Genomic DNA, 27411 nt, shown 5'->3' with positions numbered 1-27411 from the left:
AGTTGCAATAATTTTCCATGAAGGACCTACTGTTACTTCTGGACATTACACAGTTTATCTTAAATGTGAAAAAGGCTGGACAATGTGTAATGATTCACAATTGATTTTCAAGCAACGTTTGCCTTTTGATTTAGCAAATTCCTATCTAATCTTACTGAAACCTAAATTTTAGAGAAACTTGGCAAGATCTGTACAAAAGAATTTTACCATTTTATTGGATTACTATTGGAATTTTCAAATTTAAAGATTTTTAAAATTATCATTTGGCCTAAAGGAAAGGTAACCAATTGTATTGTGGACTTATATAATTCTTAATTAATGTTTCGGAAAACAACATTTTAGAGAGAATCGGTTACTTCTGTACACTTTAAATTTTTGTATTTTATTGGATTACCGTTGGAAATTTAATCAAAAAAGATTTTTAAAATTACCATTTGGCCTAAAGGAAAGGTATCCAATTTTATTGTGGACTTAATTAAATCCTAATTAATCTTTTGGAAACCAAAATTTTAGAGAGAATCGGTAACATCTGTACAATTTAAATTTTGGAATTTTATTGGATTATCGTTGGAAATTTAATCAAAAATTAATTTCAAAAATTAACATTTGGCCTAAAAGAAAGGAAACTAGATGTATTGTGGATTTATTTGAGATATATTATTTTTGAGATTATGCTTCTGTAAGAAAATTGTCAGACGGTATTTTTTAGAAATAGTTTTTGTTATTAGATGATATTTTTAATGAATAATATTTTGCATTTCGATAATGTTATGTTTAACTGAGAAGAGATTCTGGGCTTTTTTTAAACAATCTTTGAGATTGTTATTTTTATTTTGCCCGCTGTTAAGTGATGAATGCAATTGCTTTCACGATTTATAGTGAAATGCAATATATTCTGAAAACAGCAAAAAAAAGGCAAAAAATTGTTTTGGGAAAATATGTAAATATGTGTACTGTATTATAAAATGTTTTATTAAATATTAATACTTTTTTCTTTTTTTTCAGATTGAGATAGAAAATTTTCGAAAACTTGAACCATTTTTAAAGCAATTAAAATTAAATTTTAATTAATAAATAATTTTTTGAGTGGGTATGGTAAGTCAAAAATTTCATGGTCCCTTTTTTCCACTTCTCCACAGTCACATTTTCAGTTTTTCATTGTAGTCTCTCAAGGACCTTGTAATGTGATAATTGATTTTTAGTGTTTTTATAAAAAAAAAAAAAAAATTACGCGTACCGTACGCGTACGGTAAAAAATAAATAAAAAAAAGTTTAAAAAAATATATAAAAAAAAGTTGAAAGGTAAGGTTGGCTCTTAAAAGAGCCGTTGTGTTCATGCAGGGACAGAGGAAAGAAAGAATGGGAATATTAGTCGGTACGACAAATGTGCTGATCTATTTTATTGTTCACTAGGGCAACACTGGTCTCCCTATGACAAATTAGATCATGACAAGTGGCGCACCGCATAGTAACCCTCGCAAACCAATGGTTGGTTTCCAGAGGACCAGAAAAAGGAGATGCTCCCCCCACAGATGAAGGGCTCAGCTGACCTGCCGAAGATGGACTCGGCCCTGCAGATGATGGACCAGGCTGAGCTGCTGTGGATGTGCTTGGTTGACTTACTGAAGGGTTACCTTCAGTATGTCGAGCATATGTCCTACCGTGTACATCATGAAGGTGTCTCAACATGGTGTGATTCCCGAAGGAATACTTCTTGTTGGGATTCCCTCTTGAAAGTACACGGTCACAAAGCTTACAAGTCACTAAGGGTGCATTTACCTTTTTCTTGCCCTCTGGAAAAGAAAAATACTCCCATATGAAAGAGCTCTTTTGTTTCCTCCTTCTCTGCCTCAAGGTAGTGCTGCTAGCCTCACTCTCAGAAGAGGTCTGCTGTTCTGCCATCGTATCACAAAGACAACTCAGCTCCTTCTCCTAAGGGATCACAAGCAGAAATGAGGGGAATGGGTGTGGTGTAGGAGAGTTCTAGAACTGAAAGTACTTTAAACCAATCAAAAGTTTTGTTTCTTGATCACATGACCTACCGTGCGCGTACGTTACGCTTACGGTGCGCTTACGGAAAAAGTACGCATGCGCGTAAAAAAGACACGCGCACGCGCGCATGCGCAAAACAGGCACACCCCTTCACTTCCGCGTAACATGCGCGTGCAGCGTACGCGTTACGCGCTGCGCACGCGTGACGTACGTCTACGCAAATTGCGTAAATGAACGCAAACAGCGTAGAAATATAACGTAATAAAAGCAAGACGTGCGCTTACCGTACGCGCACGTTAAAAAATACTAAAAAAAAAAAAAGGGGAAAAAAAACACTATGTTATACTAATAAATCTTACCTGTTTAGTTTAAAAAAAAGGTAAAAATAAAAATTATATTGTAGAATTTTTAAAATTTAACCATAGTCTTTAAAAAAGGATAGAAAATTAAAATAAAAATATGTAAAAAACATTGAAAAAAAAAAAAAAGGTAAATATAAGAATTAGCATTTAAAAAACCTTGCAAATTCACTGAAAAAAACATGGGTTTCACACACGTTATAGTTAGGAATTAGCATTTAAAAAACCTTAGAAATTCAATGAAAAAACCAAAGGTTTCTGTTGTACTCTTACATGAAGTAGACGCTGATAGCCATGTAAGTTCTTTAGTACCTTTATTCCAGTAGTACAGCTAGTTGGTTTACAGGTACATCCAACAGGTAGTACAGGTAACAGGATAAGGTAAAGTAGGTTAGCCCAGTAGTCAGTCCTTGGTACTATGCCACAGCAAACCACCTTTGTAGTATCAAACCCCACCAGGAGCAGCCTGCCTGCTGCTCAGCCCATCTGTAACTGTCATACCTCTCCCAGTCAGACTCCCAACGTTCTAAGCATCACAGCATTCTCAACATTCTACTCCAAACACACACTGTGGCTGATCAGCAGGTGAACTGGTAAACTGCAAGATATGAAAATACTATGCAGGGCATAACATATCCCCCTTCTTTTAAAATGAAAAACAAAAGTGACATTTGTACTATGGGAATACAACAATGCTATATGAATAAACCACACACAAAAAGAAAATACACTTATAATAAAATGATTCAAAACTCAAAGATGCCTAAAAGTGTTAAACAACACGAAAGATTTAAAGGCAATAAAAAGAATATGACAGATTGAGACAATAAGTAGCGTATAGCAAAAGGGAATCAAACCCCACGACCCAACTCAATCTATAAAACATTCTGAAGCATAATGCACATATTGCCAAATCTCAAACATAGCAAAATTACCCATGAAAAGAATGAATCAAAACCAGGGATGTGCAATTAAGAACATCACGAGAGATAATGAACCATTCAAAGTAGAGAACGGATAATATACAACAATTGTAAAAATTGAGTACAACAACCCATCCTCTCCCAAAAACAAAATGAGAAAGTGTCATTGCGTTAGACAAAAGGTAACCACCTTGCCACTGTATTTGAGTCTAACTCCCATGCATGCACATCCTGAGTAGGAATGACCTTGAAGAGCATGGGACCCATCCAACACATACCAACCCTATAGTACAATCCCTAATGAAAGGTAACCAATGAAAAGCAAAGTTCCTAGCATAAGGAAACTTACCTACGTTGTGAAGATGATTGAAACCAAACCTTCACTCCTCTTGTGAGGTACCAGAAACTTGGGATTATGACCCTAAAGTCCACCCTAATATAAGGGTCTAAGACTATAACAATGAATATAGGACCAAATAACTAGAATATACACCCTGTGTAGGGGAACCGTACCCATAAAACTAAACCAACCCTGTGAGAGGGTACAATGTTATGTTAACTGGTGGAAACCATGAAAACATGACCCGCGTCCGGGTTACCAAAAAGAACTAATCAGTAAACCTTAAATGGGAACAAAACCCATAAACTCACCTTAGTAAAGGCTGTGTGTAACGCACTATGGAAAGGGGCTCGTACCCAGACCATGACCATCCCTATAAAATGGGAACTGTGAGTAGAAATCTCACTCACCAACTCGCCTCAATAAAAAGGCCGCGTGTACCGCTTAATGTGTAACATGACCACATACCCACCCCAGAACAGGGGTTCCAATAACTCTAAATGGGAAGGAACTAGAATCAAACCCATACCCATCCCTAAAATAAGGGAACGTGTAAACACAGCCCATGAAAGACACTAAGAGGGCATCCCTTGCGTAAGGGCACTAAACCTGTGGAGAATGAACCACTGAAGACAAAACACCTCAACTTTACACTCACTAACTAAACCAGGCACACGTGTAGCCTCTGCCCAATAACACTAATAGGGCATTCCTTGCCTAAGGGCACTATACAGTGTGATGAGCACAAACCAAACTTGATCCCCGTAACTAGGGAAAAACCTGTGATAACCACCCCGACAATAAATGTCCAACCCATATGTAGGGACAAAAACTGTGGCATATCACTACACTAAATAACAACACATAAAATTTGCCAATACTTTAAATGGAAAACATATCTATATACTGTATTTACCACACCGGTGAGCGATCTCTCACCCGAACACTTCCATCGTTCTTGTAGTAAATTCACCGACGCTCCCATCAGTGACACCATAAAGTTCAGCACCAATGTCCTGAAACAGGAACCATCACTGAATTCAACTCTCCACATGTTCACGTGAAGCGGGAACAAGACTCTGCCTCCGGATACTTTTACTACTGCAGGAACCAAAAGTTCTACTATTCGCCGGTGTGCCAATCAATCACCTGGATCATCAGCAGCGCGCTCACACACCAATTGAGACAACCTTCTCGATGAACTTCCTGCTTCATGTAACTTTATTTAGAACATAGTGCACAAAAAAAACGATTGGCAAAACTACGTGGTTCTGATTTACGTGGTTGGCAGATAATAAATGTCAAAGTCACAAAATGGCGGCACGTTTTTTAACGCAGCGTCGAATGGCTCACGGCACGCTGTGTGTGCCAAGCGTCCAAAACAGGAAGTGCAAGACAAGGAAAACGTCATAGAAGACAAAACGAAGCAGGCAGCGTCTTCATGAAGGTAGGAATTCACGCGCCAAATAAAGCTCGTGCAACGTTTGTATTCAAAACTAAATAGGCGGTTGGAAACCACCGCGACCTGAGGTCTCAAAACGGACTAAAAATCAATGAAAAACAAGTCTCACCTGCCGCTCCATAGAGCAACTCGTACTCGACCACCACTAGCCAGTGACACTGCACATCGCACACTCTCTCACGTGTGGACTCTCCACGCAGAAAGACCCAAAACGTGCATTTTTTTAAAAACAAATCGTTGTGAGAGGACACATCCATACGATCCATGAGAAACATGGTAGATCCATGAATGCAAACCACGTAAATCCATGAGGCAAAATCGTTTTTGTCAAACCTCTCAAAACCACCTCCAGATGTCAAACTTGACGTGCACTGTATCCAGAGTGAACTGTAAATTTAAAATCAGTCTTTATGCACCTCCAAAGTAGCGCCAACACCAGGCATCATCAAAATATGGCGCTAAACAGCAGTCCATGTTTGTCTTGATCTTTGCTGCGCCTAAGTACTTGTGGACAAATATTACCAAGACATTGACTTTCCTTTTAGGCGCAGAACTTGTGGGTGTACGCACAACCACACTGTACAGCACTCTGTTGCAGGGGCTGTCCGATGTACAGGACACTGGTGGGGCTGCGAAGCGTGCTGTGCCACTTTCTTCTGTTGCTTGTGTCATCTTGAGTTACTTCTTTTGTTGCGCTGTTTGAAATTTCTTCTTCTAGTTCCTACATCATCTTCAAGGGCATGTAGGGCAGTGAGTAAGTCTCCAACTCTCGCTCGTCGCCAAAAATATGTTGTACTCTTACATGAAGTAGACGCTGATAGCCATGTAAGTTCTTTAGTACCTTTATTCCAGTAGTACAGCAAGTTGGTTTACAGGTACATCCAACAGGTAGTACAGGTAACAGGATAAGGTAAAGTAGGTTAGCCCAGTAGTCAGTCCTTGGTACTATGCCACAGCAAACCACCTTTGTAGTATCAAACCCCACCAGGAGCAGCCTGCCTGCTGCTCAGCCCATCTGTAACTGTCATACCTCTCCCAGTCAGACTCCCAACGTTCTAAGCATCACAGCATTCTCAACATTCTACTCCAAACACACACTGTGGCTGATCAGCAGGTGAACTGGTAAACTGCAAGATATGAAAATACTATGCAGGGTATAACAGTTTCACACACGTTATAGTTAGGAATTAGCATTTAAAAAACCTTAGAAATTCAATGAAAAAACCAAAGGTTTCACACATGTTATAGTTAGCTGGACATTTCACTCGTAAAAAACCAATGAAATTCCCCCGTTATAGTTAGTTCAGCTAACTATAACTCGCGCGCCCGCAATGCACTACTGATGACGTCACATATTACATCACTCATGACATGGTCACTGACATCACTCATGACATCACTGATGACATCTCAAATGTCACTGATGTCATCAGTGATGTCATGAGTGATGTCAGTGACCATGTCATGAGTGATGTAATTTGTGACGTCATCAGTAGTGCATTGCGGGCGCGCGAGTTATAGTTAGCTGAACTAACTATAACGGGGGAATTTCATTGGTTTTTTACGAGTGAAATGTCCAGCTAACTATAACATGTGTGAAACCTTTGGTTTTTTCATTGAATTTCTAAGGTTTTTTAAATGCTAATTCCTAACTATAACGTGTGTGAAACCTTTGGTTTTTTCATTGAATTTCTAAGGTTTTTTAAATGCTAATTCCTAACTATAACGTGTGTGAAACCCATGGTTTTTTCAGTGAATATATATATAATTATGACTATTGATGAGGATCCCCTGAAAAGAGAACATCATTTTCAAGAGGTTGAGGGATGCATCATCCACTCTTGAACCATTCCTCAGGCACAGGGTAGAGTATGGAGTCCTCCAGGAGAACACAATGCCCCCTCAAATAATGAGGAACACAAATAAGTATCAAAGGATTTGCTACAGCGTGTTTTCACCAAGGTGCCCTTCAATTATAAGCTTTGCTGTGGGCCCTATTTTTGCCTTGGTCTGGGTAGAAGGAGGTACATGACTCAATCTAACCTGTGCTCTCAATGGCTGTTAGCAATGCATTTTACCAAAGTATTGCCAAAGCACAATGTACATTAAATTGTAACAAGTTACTATCACATAATCTTGCCATAAAGAAAGAGTGGAGAGGGAGAGCATGCTTGGAGGAGAAGAGCAGAAAGGGAGACTTTTGGGGGGTAAGAAAAGAAAGAAAGGGGGTGCATTTCTTACTTCTTTCAGCAAAAAGTGGACAAGGACGTGGCCTGCCAGTTAGTTTCTCAACAGGCTTCTTAATATCACAGTTTGTCAAGATCTTTAGACTGCTTTGCTGTTCCAAAAAAGAATAAGCAAGTTAGTGATTAGGCAGGGAGTAGAATTACCACAAAAGATGTTTAAACCCACTCTAGCACACTCCTCTTCACTTTGATGATGAACCGCACAGCATTGCTTGTCTGTTTGAGTCCATAAATAACTGCAGTCCTCCCCTCATTCCTTTGAAACCCCACTTCCCTCTCCATCTTCTCCTATCACCTCAAGTTCAGCAAGAAACCTCGTCTTGTCAATCACTGCAGTCACAGTATCTCATGACTAATTTCAGACTTGTGAATCCATCACTGAACCATCTGGCGGTGCAGTGAACCTACCTGCTAATTCCTAGTGTTGGGTAAATGGACACCACCTATCGTGGTGGGAATATTTTCTGTGCAACGGCTTTTGTCGCTAGGGCAGGTGCCTCCTAAGGGGAAAACAAGACCATGGCTGCAGATCCTTCTAGCCATGGTGTCATGGCGGGACTGTTATCATACATGTGAGTCTTGGTGATAGAAATGCAGGTCAATTTCCAGGACACACAGATTAAAGTGTCACTCACACTCTGGAAGTTTTCTCCCAACATATGTGACCACCATGGTTTCAATGCCAATCCTGGACAGGAGATACACTAGTCGACATTGTTTGACGGGCCACTCTGCATTGGTAGCTTTGCCAGATATCACTGATGGCAACACCGGGTCTGCCAAATGAGTGTTCCCAGTGGTAAAGGGGGTTCTGCCATTCGGAATGCCATCTTCAGTGGCCATTTAAATCGAGTGGCAACCGAAGGGAGGAGAGAACATCTGCCTTTTTGGTGGGAAACCCATTTTGTCCTTCCCTTAAATGAATCCTTTTGTTTTATGGAAGCGCCAACATGTCAACTTACTATTAGATGTAGTTATTTTGACAAAACCCAAGAACATTAATCAAAGGGTTTACCTTTGCTGTTTATGGTACAGTTGATTTTATTTGCACCCTATATGACATGCTGAAATTGGCTCAGCCAATAGGAATGCTGCAGGTGCTGGCATTTACCATTGTTGTTTACTTGTATTCTAAGTACAGTGAAAGGTTGAAGCCGGTCCAAAAAGTAGACAGGGACATTAGGAGTTAGGCATATGTGCCTATTTTTGTTGAACAAGATTGTGGAACAGCTGCAAAAACTAGGCTAACTACACCCATACTTTTGGGCATTAACATTTGTTTTTCCCTTTCCCCAATGTAATACAGCCCACTAGGTATAATGTGTTTCTTGTTTAGACTTGTCATATGATTAATAAGACCTACATTTATTTATTTCTAGTGGTAAAACTGCTGTCTCTCAAACTGAGACTCAGGATTGAATAATGTACCCATAGAAGTGATGAAAAAATGCATAATTACAATCCAGTGAAGCTGTACCCGTCTAACTGCTCTGCTTACACCATCCTGCTCTGCAATTAAATGACCAATCCAAAAAACATTTACAATGAGGACTGTAAAGCCAGAATGAAAAGAGGTAGGAAGGCACCTTGAAGAGATAGAAGACATCAATATCCGGAGGACGGTAAGGCATCCAGTTCTGAAAGGCTGATCTTGGCAGGGGATTAATAATAGGAGTCCAGCAGGGATCTTGCACCACAAATTCATCCACTTCACTGGGGTATCCTGTCCGGCCGGTGAATGAGAACATGGAGTACACCTAGAATGTAGCCAGGAAGAAAACAGCATTGTTATCTCTGACAATATTAGGCAGAGGGCAAAGGAAGAGTTCCAGAGATACATTTATGTAGGCCATGCTCAGCTCTTAAAGACTCTGGGAATGGTCCCCACAGTTATAGGCCTTTTTGCACACATTCCATCTAATAGGAAACCTTTTAGAGACTGACCCACCAGAGAACCATTTTCTAATGTTGAAAATGACTTGGCAATGCCCAATCCGCTGCATACCTTCAGCCCCTGGCAAACCATCCTTGCCTCTGCACTACCACCTAAAGCCACGAAGAGAGTGCAGATCTAAAACACAGTCACTATACAGCATCTTTATCTAAACCATTTTAATGTTGTAAGTATCACCTTTATCAGTGTGCAACCTCCACTTCCATTGAGTCCAAGGATTCCGGAAGCAAAGATAATTCTGTCTGTCCCTGCACCAGCGTACCCCCCACCCATAATCAAAATGTCTTTATGTGCAGGTACTCCAACTATATAAAAATGAAAGTAGTTGCAGGTAATGTTAGAAATATCAGACATTATGCAGTATCCTCGTTACCTGACATCATTCCATACTTAGGGCCTTATTTATGAAAAGTGACGCATAGCTGCGTGAAAACAGCAATGCTCCACTTTTCATTGCGCCCTCCTTGCGACATGATGGACGCGTCATATTTACTGTATGATGCATCATGTCGTAAGGAATGACAGATACGTCAGTTTTACTGACATATCTGTTGGCGCAAAATATAACGCATTGCTGGAATTGTGTCAGAAGTGTGATGCAACTCCAGCAATGCAGGGGGGAGGGCTATGAATATAGCACTCCGTCACTCTTATGCCTGCCATGAGGCAGACGTAAGGTTTTGACCTATTTCCGTCCTAGAAGTGGCACAGTGAAATCTCATAGATTTCACTGCATCACTTCTACAAGGCTTACTTGCATGGGAACGCCCCCTGCATACATTATACCTTACGCAGGTATAAGGTAGCGCAGGGGTTTACAAAGTGATGTGTTACTTTGTAAATATGGCGAAACAGGGGGCGTTTTACTCTGCCGATGCATCACAAAAAGTGATGCAATGGCGGCGCAAAACTGCTGCAAGGACTCATAAATAAGGCCCTTAATCCTTACACCATTCCTTACTCACTTCTGCTCCCATCATGCCTTACTGTTCGCCACCCTGAATATCCCTCTCACAAGTTCCTGTGCTGATCAGATGAGATCCGGTTTATAGATTAACTTTAAGAAAACAAGAGTGCCAACAATTCAGTGCATTTGAATGAGCGGGTTTGTTAACACTAAACTACTGACTTTGTCGTTTTTGCACCTGCAGGTGATGGTGGAGAAAAAACACTAGGTGTGTCATTCAGTGAAAAAACATACAGATATAGGACCATACAACTAGGCACACAGCAATATGGTAACACCTTGAAGAGCCAAGCCTCTCTACAACTCCGGCTCACATCCTGTCTACACTTTCCCAAGGGGTGTATTGAAGTGGGCTGCAAACACCAGAAAGGAAATAAGGATTGGCAAAGCCAATAGGTTATGTCTATATGAGAACTATTGGGTTTGTTGGAGTGGTGTGGAGTAGAGTGACATTGTGTGGCATGGGGTGGAGTGACTGTGTGTGGCATGGAGTGGAGTGACTTTGAGTGGCATGGAGTGGGACGGCATTACGTGGAGTGGCAGTCATGGAGTGGATTGGTATTTTGTGGTGTTTGGTGGTATTGTGTGGAGTGGAGTGGCATTCTGTGTAGTGGAGTGGAGTGGCATTGTGTGGTATGAAGTGGAGTGGAGTGGCATGGAGTGGAGTGGCACTGTGGGTTTCGAGTGGCATTGAGTGGAGGTTGAAGGAATGACACTGAGTGGAATGGCTTTATGGGCAGGGAGTTGAGTGTCATTGAATGTTGTGGAATGGAGTGGAGTGGCCGTGTGTGGTGTGGAGTGGAATTGTGTGGAGTGGAGTGGCATTGTTTGAAGTCAAGTTCAGTGGAGTGGCATTGTGTGGTGTGGATTGGAGTGTAGTGTTTTGTTATGTTATGTTGATTTTCATAGCGCACCAACCACCCGAGAGGCTTTGTGTGGTGTGGAGTGGCTTTGTATGGCATGGAGCTCAGTGGCATTGTGCAGCATGGACTCAAGTAGCACTGTGTGCCGTAGAGTGGAGTGGCACTTTGGGACATGGAGTGGCATTGTGTGGGGTGGAGTGGCATTGTGTGGCATGTAGAGAGTGGGGTGGCATTGTGTGGAATGGAGTGGAGCACCACTGTGTGACATGAAGTGGAGTGGGATTGCAAGGAGAGGAGTAGAATTGTGTGGCGTAGAGTGGAGTGGCATTGCGTGGAGTGGCATTAGTTGATGAAGATTGAAATGGTGTGCCTTTGTGTGGTGCAGAGTAGAATGGCATTGTGTGGCATAGAGTGGAGTGGCATTGTGTGGCGTGGAGTGAAGTGGCACTGTGTGGTGGGGAGTGGAGTGGTATTGTGTGGCAGTGTGTGGAGTTGCGTTGGGTGGCACTGTGTGACATGGAGTGTCATTGTGTGTGGGGGAGTCACACTGGGTGGAGTGGGGTGGTGTGTATAGTGGGGTGGAACTGAGCGGAGTGGCATGGAGTGATGTGGAACTGTGTGGAGTGAAGATGAGTAGCATTGAGTGGAGTGGCATTGAGTGGAGCGGAGAGGCATTTGACTGAAATAGAGTGAAATGGTACTCAGTGGAGTCGAGTGGCATTGTATGGTATGGAATGGCATTGTGTAGTGTGCAGTGGCATTGTGTGGTGTGAAGTGGCATTGTGTGGAATGGAGTGTTACGGTGTGAAGTGGCATTGTGTGGTGTGGAGTGGCATTGGGTGGAGTGGAGTGGTTTTGTGTGGTATGAAAAGTTGCCGGAGTTGCCAATAAATTGAACAATAGTACTCCAAAGACTTGTGCTATATAAATGCAATAATAATATAATATGTTACCAATTATCTCAACCTATGATTAACGTAAATATCTGACGCCTTTGATCCAATGCAGGAGCTTGTTAGTATGTACAAAGCTTCTGTGTGAACTATTTTTTTTAGAAATTAATGTGTTTTAGACCCAGAAGGTCTAGTGGGCGAGGGAGCAACATATATCATACCATATGGGGTCAAAGGAGATTGAGCCAAATGCCGGCAGTTGTTGTGAGCTTCAAATGTTAAAAGCCTTTTTCCAAACAGGATTAGCAGACTTGCTCAGTACTCAATCATGATAGAGAATGATAGTGATTAACAATCATTTTGTTATGAGAAGAGATGACCAAAACAGAATGCCGCGGATTTAAACCAAAGATATTTCAGAGTTGAAAAGTTGGGAGGTTTATGATGACTCTCTCTTAGACATTGGGGTGGGAGGAGAAGAAGCAACACAGAGAAGCAGTGGGTGTCGGGGGATGAAGCACCATAGAGAAGGAGTGGGAGGGATAAGAAGAAATAGTACAGCACAAGCAGGGGACGGACACTAATTATTATGAATCAATCTGTGATTGGTCCATGCTCTACGGAAAGAAAGGAAGTAAAGAAGAGTGACATTGATGCCAATAAATCTTAAGTGATGGGCAGGGTCCAAGCCCTTTACAGTAAACAATAACCCTGGCAGCTACAGCCCTTGTGATGTCGGCAGGCGAGACCTAAAAACAGATATGAATGGCATAAAATAAGGAGGCACAGGGGCAAGTAGGTGGGGAACAAACTGCAGTAAGGTTACTTGTCTAGTCCGTGGAGTGGAGACTTTCCCACAGTGAACTTTCCTAGAACCAAATTAGTCTGATATTGAAATTGCTGTGGATGTTAGGTACAAATCAAAATAGTAAGTTAAATTCTTGAATCCATCTTCTGTTTCCAACTTTCAATCCAACTTTCAATCCATGTACTGCTATATTTATTACATTTTCATATTGTATGGTGTTGCTTTTATGTATGAATATGGTTCATTAAGCCTTTTCTGTCTTGCTGAAATATATTTAAATATGCCTCAGTAGAAAACATGTCAAGGGAAATGTTCCTTCCCCATGCCATAATATTAATCAACCAGGTGCACTTCATCAGTGCGCTTATTCCACTTGCTAAAATGGAGGTTGGAGTTTGTTCTTGTCACTAGTGCACCATAGTAAGCCTTTTTTAGGTCCAGTCTCGAGACAGCTTTCACTACCTCTACAGACTCATGTTTTTAAGACAATTCATAAAAAACAAATACAAATATGATGCCTAGATGGGCTCCTGGTCCACACTCTTTTTCCATCAAGTGTCATTAACATTTAGTTCCGCCAACACTGCACATAGATTGGAGCAATTGGTCAGGCAATTCAGCAACTGGCTGTCTTGTATTGTAAGTGACAGCATTTTGCCTGATCACATGTGCACAGTCACCGTGAAGGGTGAGCACTTCAATGCCAGGGCGGGTCTGCTTTCAGTTCCTTTTAATTAGTGAGCCCTCAATTTCTTTTTAGGTTAGAAGAGAACATGAAGTATTTCTTCCTACAATTCTATGCATGTTAAGATGTGAGAAAAGACCAGAAAGTTTAGGTTTACACCTGTTTAAGGTTGACACCAACAACCATGGAGAGTAGTGTATCACCTTGAACAACCCCCCATACTATTTCATAAACATCCCAGTTTACATTATAGGTTCAACAAATGCTGTTTCAGTATAAAGTTATCCAGAGTATCTACCCATAATGCACCTTTAAGCAGACTTTTAAGCAAGCCGGAGATAGCAAACATGGGAGAAGAGAAGAAGGCAGAAATGCAAAGGAAGAGAAGCAAAATTCAACACTAGCAACAAGGTACACCACTAACGCTTTTCCCAGTGCAGAAGGCATGTCCAGTGACGGGCCCCACCCTTAAAGAACACCCCACGAATGTCCCCGCAGAACACTCCTACATAACACTATTTCCTCGATCAACCAGAGTCCATATTCAAGCAGTCCAGGTGGGTTATGGGCAACTCAACTTGTGCAAACACATAATGTTTCTAGTGATGCAGCCTAAATTTAAAAATCATAATGCATGATGAGTTTATACATAAAAGACATGAAAGGCTGAAAAAACATGTTGCACGCGTCACAGTGACAAATGATACAGAGACAAGTGTAGTAGATGCATCGTAAATGTGTGCTTTAAAACGTGAGATAAGGAAAGCATGTATATAAAATAACACTGATACATATAAATGGGTAGTATAAATGAAATTTTAATGCATATGTTGCTAATCCATGTATGTTAATGAAAACTGTGATGTTAAGTGAAGTGGCCAAGTGCTCTTTTCTGAGAATGCACCAGTTTAGAAAAGTTGGTGCAACAATGTGTACAGATAAAGTACAAGATTAAAATTACGTACAGTAATTCTAGAGCTTCTATAGTTTATGAAATACTTTAAAAAAAATTGTAGGATGAAAGTAGAAAAACGTGCATATATATGAATATTATACATTTTTGTGGTAGAAGGGCATTCTTAATGTTAGCTATTTCCATGTAATAATAATTTATGAAAATGTTTACATTTTTCATTTGAATGGTTTAATTCCATTATATTTGAAGTAAAGTTAATGCTCATTTAATTTAAACGTGTGATGCTAACTTAAATGGTCTTTTGACATTTTGTCTCTAGTGCTGACCCTTCCCCTGATTTAATACAATGGATCGATATTTTTCAAGTGAAATGTTACTTGTTTGTCCTGTACATGTCCACACCCTGAAATTCTTGAATGTTTCTTCAATGTATACCGTGAAATATTCCTGTGGGAATAGAATATCAGCTATGCGGAGTTTCAAGTGTTCTAGGTGGCACTATGTAAACACAGACATGTGATAGTCTTTCAGTGGTGGTGTGATCCCACGCCACTGTACATTCCCAAAAACTCTATAAAAGAAGAAACCCCAAAGGAGGAGCACCAAACACTATTGCTTTTTACTTTTTGACTGAACGCCATACTTTACCGTTTCCCCATACAAGATGATGTTTTGTTGATCAATTTTTTAACTCGTTTTCGGTAGAGCGCCGACTCTGATAAGTCATTTTGCATATTCACAAGGAAGTGTCGGTGAGAGGCGTTAGCCTCTTTGGCTTATTGCCTCTCACTGCCACTTCGGAAAGGCCAGACTGCACCCTATCCTCAAGAATGTGGTGTAGCTTGGCGTTTCCCCCTGCGATGGCGCTAAGTTTCACGACTTAACGCCAACGCAGGCACCCTTGCACCAGACTGCAAGGGTGTCTGCTAGCAGGGAGGTTTGTTTATGTACAGCAAGATGCCCCATCCTGCACATAAACAAACCTAAAATGCCGTTTAGTAACTTACACGTGTGCTGCTTCATCCACGGCATTTTTTAAAAGGTTTGTTTATGTACAGGAAGGGACACCTTCCTGTAGATAAACAAACCATGGCATTTTGCAATTTCCATGTGTGCTGCACAAGGCAGCAAACATGGAAATAGCAAAAACGAGAGGAAATTAGGCATTTCTCCTCCATTCGCCACCTTAAGACCAGGATTTTTCCGGTCTTAAGTTTGGCGCTGCCACCTATTATCGCCGCCCTTGATAATTGGTGGCAGCGTCGAATTCAATGGGTGTTGCGGTGGTACGCCCACTGTAACACCCACTGCATGCCCCCTTTCACGCTAAGTTTAGCGTGAAAAGGGTCCTATTCTCAAGGCAGCGTTAGGCCACTTAACGTGGCTTTAAGCCACGTTAAGTGGGTTAATGCTCGCTTGAGAATAGGGCGCTGGCCCTATCGCCACAGGAATGTCAAAACAAGTGACGTTTCTGTGGCGATAGGAGCGTGAGAATATGCCCCATTCAGTTCTGTAAAAGCTATTATTAGGAAACCTTAAAAGATTTCTTTCCAAGCATTGACCACATTCAGGAGCGTTGCTGTAAACATTGGGAAGAAGGAAGAGCTACCCTGCGATTTTATGTTTATGGAGCTGTTTCTCCATGTCCACATAACCGTGCATTCGTTGAAAGGATGACATATTCAAAATAGTAAATAAAGCAATTTGCACCTCGAAGTTCCACTTACACTTAAGTGTGCAAAAGGCTTTCTGAGTCTGTCACAAGTTTGAAGCCCATACAACAAACCATAAAGATAGGCACATATGTTTTATTATAAAATTCTCCAATGATTATTTCTAATTTTCACACACCTCTGTTCACCTTAATGAAGGAAACATATGACTGGATATCTGATGAGTGTTATTAGGCATCTGTGATATTTTGAACCGATGTTGGTGTTATACCCCATATTGTGAGATATTTTGTACCACACTGATGCTTTTAGGACAGCAGCCAATTGTGAAATAGGTAGTTCTTCTTCAATGCAGGTTATACCAGGATAAAAACAGAAGGAAAGGAAGGAATTGTGATTGAAACTTTGATTCCAACAAAAAAAACTGAAATATGTATTTGTTGGACTTGGCCCTTTTTGCAGGGTCATCCCTAAACTTTTTGCCTTCCTCCTGTATTTTTTTCTGACCTGTTGTTGGCTGTTTTATGACTCTGGGCACCTTACCACTGCTGATCAGTGCTAAGGTGCATATGCTCTCCCTATGGTAAAATGTTGATGTTGATTGGTTTCCATGTTTGGCTTATTTGGTTTACTATCAGCCCCTAGTAAAGTGCACCAAGAGTGCCAGGGCTTGTAAATGCAAATGCTGCTGGTGGGCTTGCAGCACTGGTTGTGCCACCCACAGAAGCGGCCTAGTAAAATGTGTCTAGGGTCTGCCATTGCAGAACCTGCGTGCAATCTGGTACTGTCATGCTGACTGTGCAAGTGCACCTACTTGCCAGTCCCTAAACCTTCCCTTAACTACATATTAGTCACCCCTATGGTAGGCCCAAGGGCAGGGTGCATTGTAGGCATAAGGTAGGACATGCCCTGATGTGTGTGGCATGTCCGAATAGTGAATTAAAGCCATTTTCGTTTTTCACTATTGAAGGCTGGCTACCTGCTCTCCATAGGCCAGAATGGGCTGCTGGAATTATTACACTCTGTAATCCCAGCGGACTCAGAGAGCATGGTAGAAAGTCAAGTTTAGTATGCCTGAACTCAGAATAATAAAATACTTCTTTTAGTAAAGTTTATTTTAATATCCTGTGTTTGTAAATACTACTTTTAGAAAGTTAGTATTTACTTGCTTAGCTATTTTAGTCCGCCTCTGCTTGTGTGTGTGTGTGTGCTGCCTAGTTTCAGTGAGGGTCAGGGCTGGGGAATTCCAGGAGACAGGCTGGCTGCCAGGTGGTGGGTAGAGAGATTACACCAGGATGGGTGGGAGGAGTACACCTTGACTGAATAGACCTGTGCTCTGCCACCACAATGCTGGCTCCGCCCCCTGTGGAGCGGCTGATGTCTCTGCCCTGTGCACTGAAAGGAAAGAGCAGAGTCACCACAACAATGTGCTCCAAAACCGGACTGAGCCAGGCACAGGCCCCCTGGCGACAAAGAACAAAAGAAACTGTGTATAAAAGAAGGAGCCCTGCTCCTAGGAAATCAGATCCTGTTTACGCCAAGAAGAAACTCTGCCTGAAGAGAGGACCTGGGAAAGCTACATGGAGGACTACTGTCTCTAAGCCTGAGAGACTGGGCTGTGGTGGGTGCCTTGCTGCAAGAAGGAGAGGAAAAGACTAGGTAAGACTTTTGAATCTACTTGTGCTTCTTGAACAATCTCCAAGGGCTTGCTGGTGAACTTGCCCCCTGAACTGCGCCCCAGGAACAGTGGGCGCTACCCCTCCCTGGAAGAAAGGAAGCTGCTGCTGGTGATTTGCGAACGCTGACCCCAGAGAACCTGTGTGCCCCTATCTCTCCGAGCAACGTGACCTCTGCCCGACTGTGCTGCTGTGAGCACCGTGACGGCCTGCCCCGCCTGGCCTGAACAAAGTTAACTGCTGCCCCCTCGAACTGGAGCTCGCAACGCAAAGAGAGACTGTCGGATTCCAAGCCCCGAGCCTCTGTGGCCCGAGCCGTAGAGATCACCGTGAGGATCGACGCCACGCAAGTTCGCCACGTCTGGATGATGCCGACAGCGCTGCGCCGCTGAAATCACCCCTGAGCCGCCCCTCCTTCCACCTCGAAGTGTGGCGCCCCACCAAGCATCGCTGTCCTCTGACCAAGCGGGACTGCAACGCGACGCGGGACACCCCTCTGACGACTGCCGAGGCCGCCTCGAACTCCCTGTAAAGAATCAGGTACTGTGTGCTCCGAACGCCCCTGTACGAAGCGTACCCTTCGCTGTACGGTCCGTACTGCGCTGTATGCCACCGTCCCCGTACGCCGCTCACACAGGAAGCGTGAGGCTTAGCAGGACTCGTACCCGACCCGTACGGAGCATACTTGCGACTGTACGGCCCGTACGGTCTCAACCTCTGTACGCTCGCTCACGCGGGAAGCATGAGGCGAAGAAGGAATCGTACGTGTGGTGTACGACGCATACCGACGCCGGTACGAAGTGTACAAACAGCCCTACGGTGCGCACGGACCCCAAAATAGAGAAAATTGCATCTCAAATTGCCTTTTAAGAACTGTGGCCTCCTGGAACATTGAATACAAGTAACTGGAACCCTCTGTAAAAGTGAAACACTGTATTTTGAAGCCTGCTTGAAGAGTCTATTTATAAAGAGCTTTATTTTTGTAAATATAGTCTTGAGTCTCTGTGTGGTGGGTTGGTGGTGATTGTGGGACGCCCTAAATGCTTAACCTCATGCCCACTGGAATCTAGCCTGACTGCTTGCGCCACATTACCTAGAGGGTGAGCAGGGGTTATTTTTCAAGAGTAATCCTTTGCCCTGACTTAGAGGAAAGGTTCCCTGCTTGTCGCAAGTGCCTACCTGCGCCAACCAGAGACCCTGGATTCTAACAGTATTTATTCAAATAGAGTTGACGCTTCCAGTGATGCAAACGAAAGCTGCACATGAAGGAAACTACAACACCTGTGTGAGAAAGAGATCAGAAGTATGATAAATAAATGAAGCGTTGTTATGGTTTGCTTAAGTAAGCGATTATTCAGGACAGTCAAAGATTCCACAAGAGCACAGCTAGCCACAATGTGTTCTATTATTGGAAAGTTTTATTTATCTCTAGAAATGTGTTGATTGCCTTGCTGAGTTTCAGTGGCAGAGCCATGTGGAGCCAGTTAGTGCTGTCCTTTCGTTAAAGATGCTGCTTAGACAAATGTAGCACGTTTTGTAGCTCAGAGTAAGGAGGGTGGTAAAGTGACTGGTAGTTGTGCATGTTGACATGAAGGTGGAAGAAAGCAGTACGCACAAACGACAATGGAGAATTACTATTGATCACTATGGAAATGTGTAGACCTGGTCACACACTGGGACATATGTACAAAGAAGGGGCGGAGTGAGGTGTTAGCCATCATGGCTTAAGGCCTCTCTCCTCCACTTCTGAAACACAAGGCTGCACCATATGTACAAGAATATGGTGCAGCCCTGCATTTCCTTCTGCGCTGGCTCTACAACAAAGGCATCCTTGCACCATAGTGCAAGGGTGTCTGCGTGCAGGGGAAGATTGTTTATATGTAGGAAAGTGTCCCTTCCTGCACATAATCAATCTTTAAATGCGGTTTTGTCACTTCGATGTGTGCTGCTTAATGCAGCACACATGGAAGTTACAAAATATAATTGTTTTAAAGATTATTTATGTGAAGGAAGGGACACCTACCTACACAAACAATCCAAGCTGTTTTCCTTTTTCCATGTGTGCTGCACAAGGCAGCACACATGGAAAAATCAAAAACGAAGAGAAATAAAGCTTTTCTCCTCGTTTTGCCAAGTTAAGACCAGGTTTTCCCTGGCCTTAATTTTGGCGCTGTCTCCTATTTATGCCACCCATGTAGATAGGGGGCAGTGTCAAAATCAATAGGTGTTGCAGTGGAACGCCCACCGCAACACCCACTGCCCACCCCTTTCACACTAAGCATAGCGTGAAAGGGGGCCTGAGTTACAAGGCAGCGTTAAGCCACGTTAAGTGGCTTAACGCTGTCTTGTAAATAAGGCAAAGCCCCTATCACCACAGATACCTCCTAAAAAGTGCCAGCGGCGCTTTAGACGGCTTATTCTCATGGAGAATGGGGGGCATTGTACGCCTTCTTTAGCGCATAATTGCGCAGCAAGGATCCTTGCAAATTTAAGGCCTGATGGACACTAATACGTGCATTACAAGGACTGACTGCTTATGGAGATATAGTGAAAACAGTGTGAGAGGGAACATTTCAGAAGAGAATGCAGAGAGCATAGACGGTTATGCCGGTTTTTAACATATGAGAAAATCTTAGCGAGAGTACGTGAGTAGGCCCTTTTGTTAAGGAATTTAAGCCTATCTGTTTTTTGAAGTTTGGATCACCTCAGTTTGCAATTTTGCCCTGACGAAGTTTTGTGTAAATAGGGACGAAACGTGTAGGCTGTTTTTTTTTATGTGTCGTCCTGTCTTGTCTAGTCACTTGAAGACGTTTGAATAAAGACAAAAAATGAAATAATAAGGACGAGAAAGTTTTCATTTTAAATAGAAAGTACTGGTTTTGCTATCTCACATGTAAAACAAGTGTCTATAAAAGATGTATGAAATATGCTTGAGCATTATATAATTCCAAGTGGTGGATTTTTATATTTCAGGGTACTGTGCTCCTCAACTTGTGTAGTCCTAAAAAGTGATGTAACTGTGGCGATAGGGGCTTGTACATACACCCCACCGTTTCCAACACTTATGAGCACTATGTTTTATTTAAACAAAAATGTTATTGTAAACATCTGACCACCCAAAAGAAACATAAGTAAAACCTTAAACCATCATAACAGAAATATTAATGCTTGCCAGTGTCAGACCTACTGAGTTTGCCAATGCTTGGTTTCATGGGCATAGCTCGAGGGTCTGTTTCACAGAAGAGAAGGCTTGCTTCATAATAGTAGAAAAATATAGCTACTCTTGGAGAACTACACATTTATACCAAGGTACTCACAACATACCTCTTAAGACTGGTGGAGTGGTATGTTGTGAGTACCTTGATATAAATGCATAGTTCTCCAAGAGTAGCTATATTTTTCTACTGATTACGGTACCCTGACTCTTGGTGTAGAGGGGTCACTCTTGGAATTTATATTGCTTCATAATAGACCAAAATGGAAGAGAATTGATAGCAAGCAGTATCAGTATTTCGGACAAGAGAAAAAGAGTGAAACAATGATGATGGGTACTGAACGAGGAGGAAGAGTCAATTGCTCTGAGGAGGTCTGGCTAATTTCATGCAAGCCTTCCTAATGTATTTCTGTTGAGCATTCCTGTTTAGGCCTTCAACATTACTGATGTGCTTCAGAGATGCACTGGTATTTTCTGTATACATCTGCTGCCTTCAGTGATCTTAAAAATGGCATCTTCTAATAGAAACTTCTAATCTAAGAATCCTCACCTTTTGAATATTCCCCAGGCGTCCCACTGGATCCGGAAACTTTTTCAGCAGTACCTCTGCGTGCCAGTAGGTGGTGCAGTGCGGCTCTGCACTGACGAACTTCAGCTTTGGAAATGACGAGATGAGTTTATGTAGGTGCCACCCCGCATGCAGATGTCACTTCCTTTCTTTTCGAGCCACCAGACGTAGATCTGAATTTTCCTCTCGTCTCTAGGAGACAACTTACCCCCTCACATTTTTTTGTGTGTAAGGGAAATGTGGCCGCCCAAAACGACAGGTTGCAAACAAATGAGGGTGACAGATCTTCATCAGGTTTGCCTGTGCTGCCTGGGGTCGTACCATGACTCTAAGGCCTGCAGTGACTCCGCATCAAGGAACCCAAAGACCACACAAGACTGTGAGGTGAAACTTTGTCGCCATGAATCGGAAGACACTGCAGCAAGACTGGTCCAAGCCAATGGATCAGTCCCGGTCCCATTCCTGGTCCTGAAGTTGATCCCAAAGATGGTCATTGTCACTCTTTAAGTCTTCGGATAAGTGGAAGAAAAAACATAAGCATCCAAGCTGGACTTGGCCCCTTCCCTCCACTTATAAACTCCAGAGAAGGCGCACAGGCGTTGCCATTACTCTCGATCTCACTCCCGACATCGGAGCCTATCTCGCAACTTGCCCTGGCACAACCTGAGTTTCCAGGGCCATCTTTGACACTGAGGCAGATCGAAGAGTTCTGCGAGGCCATGCTCTGACTCTCAAGATCCTTACCGAATCCCTCTGGTGCTCCTACATGCCCCAAGTAGCCAAAAGGCCCTCCATTTCGGATACCCCTGGCTGATTCCCCCTCGGCCCAGTTGTACAATTCAAATCCATCTCTGGAACTCCAAGGCTCCTGCACCAACTCTGCCCCTGGAGCCACTCTCCATGCCAGTTCCTGGAGCCTCAATTTTGATTTCGACTGCATCGAGGCCTGTGGGCAAGGTGTCAAATGTTATCTCTGACTCCAAGTCAGCGCTGCTGCGACCTTGACTGAGGCAGAGCTAGATTTCCATCGACATGCAACCTCTGCTGCATGACATTCAACCTCCACAAGCAAGAACCTGCACATTACATTCCTTATTTGGAACGATGACTATGATGCGGGTGAAGAGATAGGCCAACCATACTATGAACAAAATAGATATGGTGATCTCCATGAAGCCAGTGGCCTTGTCACTTCCCCTGAGTAGAGACCCTCTCAATACCAGGGCCTGCCGCTGAGGAGAGTGCATCATGCACAATGGTCATATGTAGGCCAGCTGAAGTTTGCGACCCCCAGCTTCCTACCTTACTACTCTTCAGTGAGATACTTACTGATGCTCTCTTAGGGGCCTGGACCAAATGGTGCTCTGGCTCCTCCAGTCAATCACCAAATTGTGGGACCCTTCCATCCTCCCTGGTACAGCCTGCATTTTTGTCTCTGCACCCCTCCCCTGAAAGCTTGGTGGTGCAGTTGAATGAACCAGAATACCTTTCTGACTTCTCCCCGCAATAGGGAGTACAATGAGTGTAGACGTTTAGGAAGAGCAGATCTTCCTCCACCAGCTTATCCCTCAGGTCCTCTAATGACAGTTGCTTTCATGGCCACTACTCTCATGTTCTTTGAAATTGGATGGCTGCTGAAGTTCTCCAAGGTGTCTCTGGAAGATCTCCAACCTGTTTTGACTCAAGCCATACTGGATGGTTGTGACACAGCCAAGTTCACAATTCATTGTGGCTTGTATACCACTGAATACATCAAGAGAGCCACTGGAACCAGTGTTGCCATTCGTCACCAGGCCTGCTACAATCAACGAGGTTCTCAGGCAATGGTCAGTTGTCACTTATGGACATGCCTTTTACAGGAGTCGCTTCTTTGGGGACAAGGCAGGTTCCACTTTGGAGCAGCCCTATTGTTCCTTTCACGGTTTTGTCAGAGGTACCCCATATTGCCAGCCTCTTCAGCCTCACTAACGTGCCCGGCCATTTCACTGACAAGCCCGTGGCAGCCACTGACCCCACAGTCAGGGTCACCGTGCTGCTAAACCCACTGTCCCCCAGTAACTCCACCTGCCAAACCCATTTATTGTGAACTTAGTGGAGCACAGCTACTCGGTTAGAGGCAGGATCCAACGATTCTTGCTGGGAATTGCAGACTATAACATCAGACAGGTCCGTCCTGCAGGTAGTGCAGAAGGGTTACACCTTGCTCTTTATTTTCTGTCACTGCACCTTCCACTGTCCCCGGAACAACTGACAGAGGAATATCTATCTTTCTTATGGCCGTAAGTCAAGCTTTTTTGGCCATAGGGGATTTTGGGAGAGTGCCTGCACCAGACGTAGGTTGTGGTTTTTATTCCCACTAATTTCTGATGCAAGGATGGACAGAGGCCCTTGCCCTATTTTAGACCTGTGCCCTCTCAACACCTTCAACATTCAAAATGCTCACAGTGGCCCAGGTCGAATCTGCCCTTGATCCTGGAGACTGAATTGCGGCGTTGGATCTGTAGGATGCCTATTTCCATATACCCATCCTGCAGGCCCATTGACAGTACCTGAGACTTGTGGTAGGGGACAGAGACATCTCCAGTTTGCTGTGATGCCCTTTAGTCTCACCAGCACCCTTCAGGTGTTCACAAAAGTGATGGCTATGTTAGCAGCACATATTCAGTTGTAAGGGGTCCCCGTCTCTCCCATTCTCGACGACTGGCTATTGAGAGCAGCTTGCCCCAGGCAGTCATCAGCAGCCTCCAGAATATGGAGAACTTCCTGTCATCTCTGAGGTTCACTATCAACATGCCAAAGTCACACCAAACTCCTTCTCAGATGATTCCCTTCATTGGTGTTTTTTGGACACAGTTCAATGCTCTCCCCTAGAAAGCAGAGGCTAAGACATTCAGGCTATGATCCCCATCGTTCAGCCTCGGCCATGGATCTCAGTGAGGTGGACTCTTGAGGTGCTGGGACTGATGACCTCCGGCATCCTGCCTGTTCAGCATGCTTGTTAGCATAAGCAGGTTCTGCAGTGGCATTTGAAGTCTCATTGGGCCCAACATCAAGGGGACCTTGCCAACCCCATCTACATTTCGAAGGAGACTGTAAGGGATCTACAGTGGTGGTTACTGGACCATGAATAGGTCAGCAGCAGACCCCCCCATCTCATCCAAAGCTGAAAGTGGTGACTGATGCATCCCTGCTGGGTTGGAAAGGCCACCTGGGAGAGGTGGAGATCAGAGGTCTCTGGCCATAGGTCTCTGCCAGAGTCCATGCTCCAGATCAACCTTCAAGAGCTGAGGGCCATTCACTTGTCGTTGAAGACCTTCCTTCTATCCATCAAGGTTAGGCTAGTACTGGTGCTTACAGACAACACCATCACCATGTGGTATTGCAATAAACAGGGCAGGGTGGGATCATGGGGCCAGTTGTTATGCGTTCTTTGAAAGGTCTATAAAATATGTTTGCTCCACCTCCCTTTGTCATGTCATAGTGGGACCTTAACTTGGTCGTCCTCAGTTACTTGATGTGTTCTCCCTTTGAACCAGTTCACAGCTATCCCCTGTGGCTTCTCACCATCAAGATGGTGTTCCTTTGTCACCATAACATCAGTGCAGCGAGTGACAGAGCTTCAGGCTCTCTGCGTTAACCCACAGTACACTAACAAGCTACACTTAGAAGCTACAGAGGAAAAACTTTGGTGAACAACCTTAAAAAAAGGTAGAGGTCTGCTCCAGGATCCTGTCAGCAGGAGCTGGAAAAATAGTTTAGCAAACTGCTATCTGTTGGGCATGATGGGGCACTGATGCTCACTGTTCACAATGCTGCAGCCTTTACAGCTACATTACTATGTATTGCCCCATCTCTTACTTTAAAAACAAGTAAAGAGTGTTTGTAAAGGCCTTTTTTAAAAGGTCACTTTTCATTTTACTTAAGTGACCTTTAAGGGTATTACCCTTTTTTCTTTCTAACTTTTAAAGTAATTCTTTAAGATTGGATATATAACCTGTTTTTTTTTTAACAACAGATTTTATTTGTCATTTGCACATTGGAAGCAGGGCTCTGTAACCCAGAGACTACTGCCGCATAGAAATACACAGTAACACATCGCAAAGGACATTTTTCAGAGCAAAAGAACATAACTCCCAAACAAAAGAAAGCATACATAGTCTTTGAGCTAAAGTGTGAACTCGGATTCCCCCCCCCCCCCACCCCCCCCCCACGAGTTGCGCTCGACTACCTACAACCCACAGACCAACCAACACCCAGTGATCACAGAAAAAAAACAGGAATGACAAGCTATCCGCCCCAGCAGGGGCCCACCGCACCCGGAACCCCCTCGCCCACCCGTGACTTCCGTCCCCCAACGGTGCACACTCCAACATAGTATGGCTACCCAACCCCCACCTGGAGATCATCAGCCGCCACAGGGGGCTCCAACCACAGGCCCCGGTAGTCCGCCTACCTCTTCCAGATCTTATAGTACTTTCGCGGACAACCCCGGGCCACAAAAATGGGTTGTTCCAGCCCCATACAAAAGTCAAGGCCATTCTTCCAGGCGGCCACCGAGGTATAACCTGTTTTAAGGTTGCAAAGTGTAACAAGTCTGCTTTATATGTCTACTGGACTTTCTGAAGTAAGGCAAAGTGGATGTGACTTTGAAAGAACTGCTCCGGGGTCCATGGACATGGGTAGGACTATTCAGTGCTTGTTGTTATCAGTGGAGATCCCCTGAGAGAATATTTTTAGTCTCGGTGTAGGTGCAATATTCTGAGTCACACTCATTATTCAGAATGAGAGCCCAATATGGTGAGGGCTTCAAGACGAAGACCAGTACATTATCAATACAGAAATGTGTACTCCTATCAGATGGAGTTCAATTACAACAAAATAGGGAATATGATATGTGATTGATTAGTGGCACTCTTTAAGCAATTCATAGCAAAGGTGCACTGGTAGGAAGACTCTTAAGTTCCAGTTTTTTCATGATATTTTAAGTGATCAGGATAAAAATATCTTAGCTACAGTTAAACAGTTTTCAACAAAAGTGATCCATTAGGTTGATTGACAATTACATTAGATCAGTACCCTTTCACTTCCCAAAGGCTTTGGAGAAAGCTAAAAATGTGCCTTGTGTTACTTTAGAACACTCCAGCTGGTGAGGACATTCGCAGAAGATCTAATGCACTGAGGAAGCATTAAATGTCAACCACCACTATTTAGTTTTACGACTGTCGGTTGTGTATTATACAGCTAATTCCATCAGTTAATGCCTACTTATGTGTCTTTAATGTGCTCAGTCATACAACACATTAGATTCCATGCTATCATACTTTCTTATGCATCTTTTATCTGCATGGCTGAAACGTGCTTCCATTTTCCACTAACTGCCTTTTGAACTTTTCCAGGCTTGCTAATCATTGGTAAAAAAATCTTTCAAGACCTTCCAAATGAAGTAGTATTATGGTGTGGTCCAAGTCAATATGCCCTATGAGTCGGTAAAGTGGGGCTGATCTCCACGTCCTTGATTTCATATGCATTATTGACCAACGTGATAATACAGATGAAAACCATTATCAGATGTATAATCCACAAGCGACACCATCACAATCAACAATAAAATGTGTGTGGTCATTTGTAGACTCAGAGTGCCCTTCAGTGTTCTTAATCCAGGTGAACACTTTCATTGAAGGTCAACTAAGTGAATTAACTCCAGTTTGGAAAGTATTGGCTCTGGGTCATTGAGGACCTGTAGCCCGAACAGTAAAATAATTGATGAATAGGCAAAAAAATGCTGAAGTAGTGAGTGAGACCGGCTGACAGTTCTAAACTAACATAGGCTTGAATAACTCACCACACAGATATATAGGAAATGGAAATCGAT

At 43.2% G+C, this 27411-nt stretch overlaps 1 protein-coding gene across 1 annotated transcript in view; it reads right to left on the bottom strand.

The window, feature by feature from the left end:
• LOC146812810 (alpha-2-macroglobulin-like protein 1) overlaps window positions 1-27411 on the bottom strand; it is a 630734-nt gene that overhangs the window by 363967 nt on the left and 239356 nt on the right. The window contains exons 17-18 of the mRNA XM_085615203.1: window positions 8909-9079; window positions 7318-7414 (exon numbers count right to left, since the gene is read on the bottom strand). Of these exons, the coding sequence (XP_085471329.1) occupies window positions 7318-7414; window positions 8909-9079 (268 nt within the window). The remainder of the gene's footprint in view (window positions 1-7317; window positions 7415-8908; window positions 9080-27411) is intronic.

The sequence above is a fragment of the Triturus cristatus genome, chromosome 7, assembly GCF_964204655.1.
Source record: "Triturus cristatus chromosome 7, aTriCri1.1, whole genome shotgun sequence".
NCBI lineage: Eukaryota > Metazoa > Chordata > Amphibia > Caudata > Salamandridae > Triturus > Triturus cristatus.
Note: the sequence above shows the minus strand (reverse complement) of the source record. Positions and strands in the feature narration are given on the sequence as shown.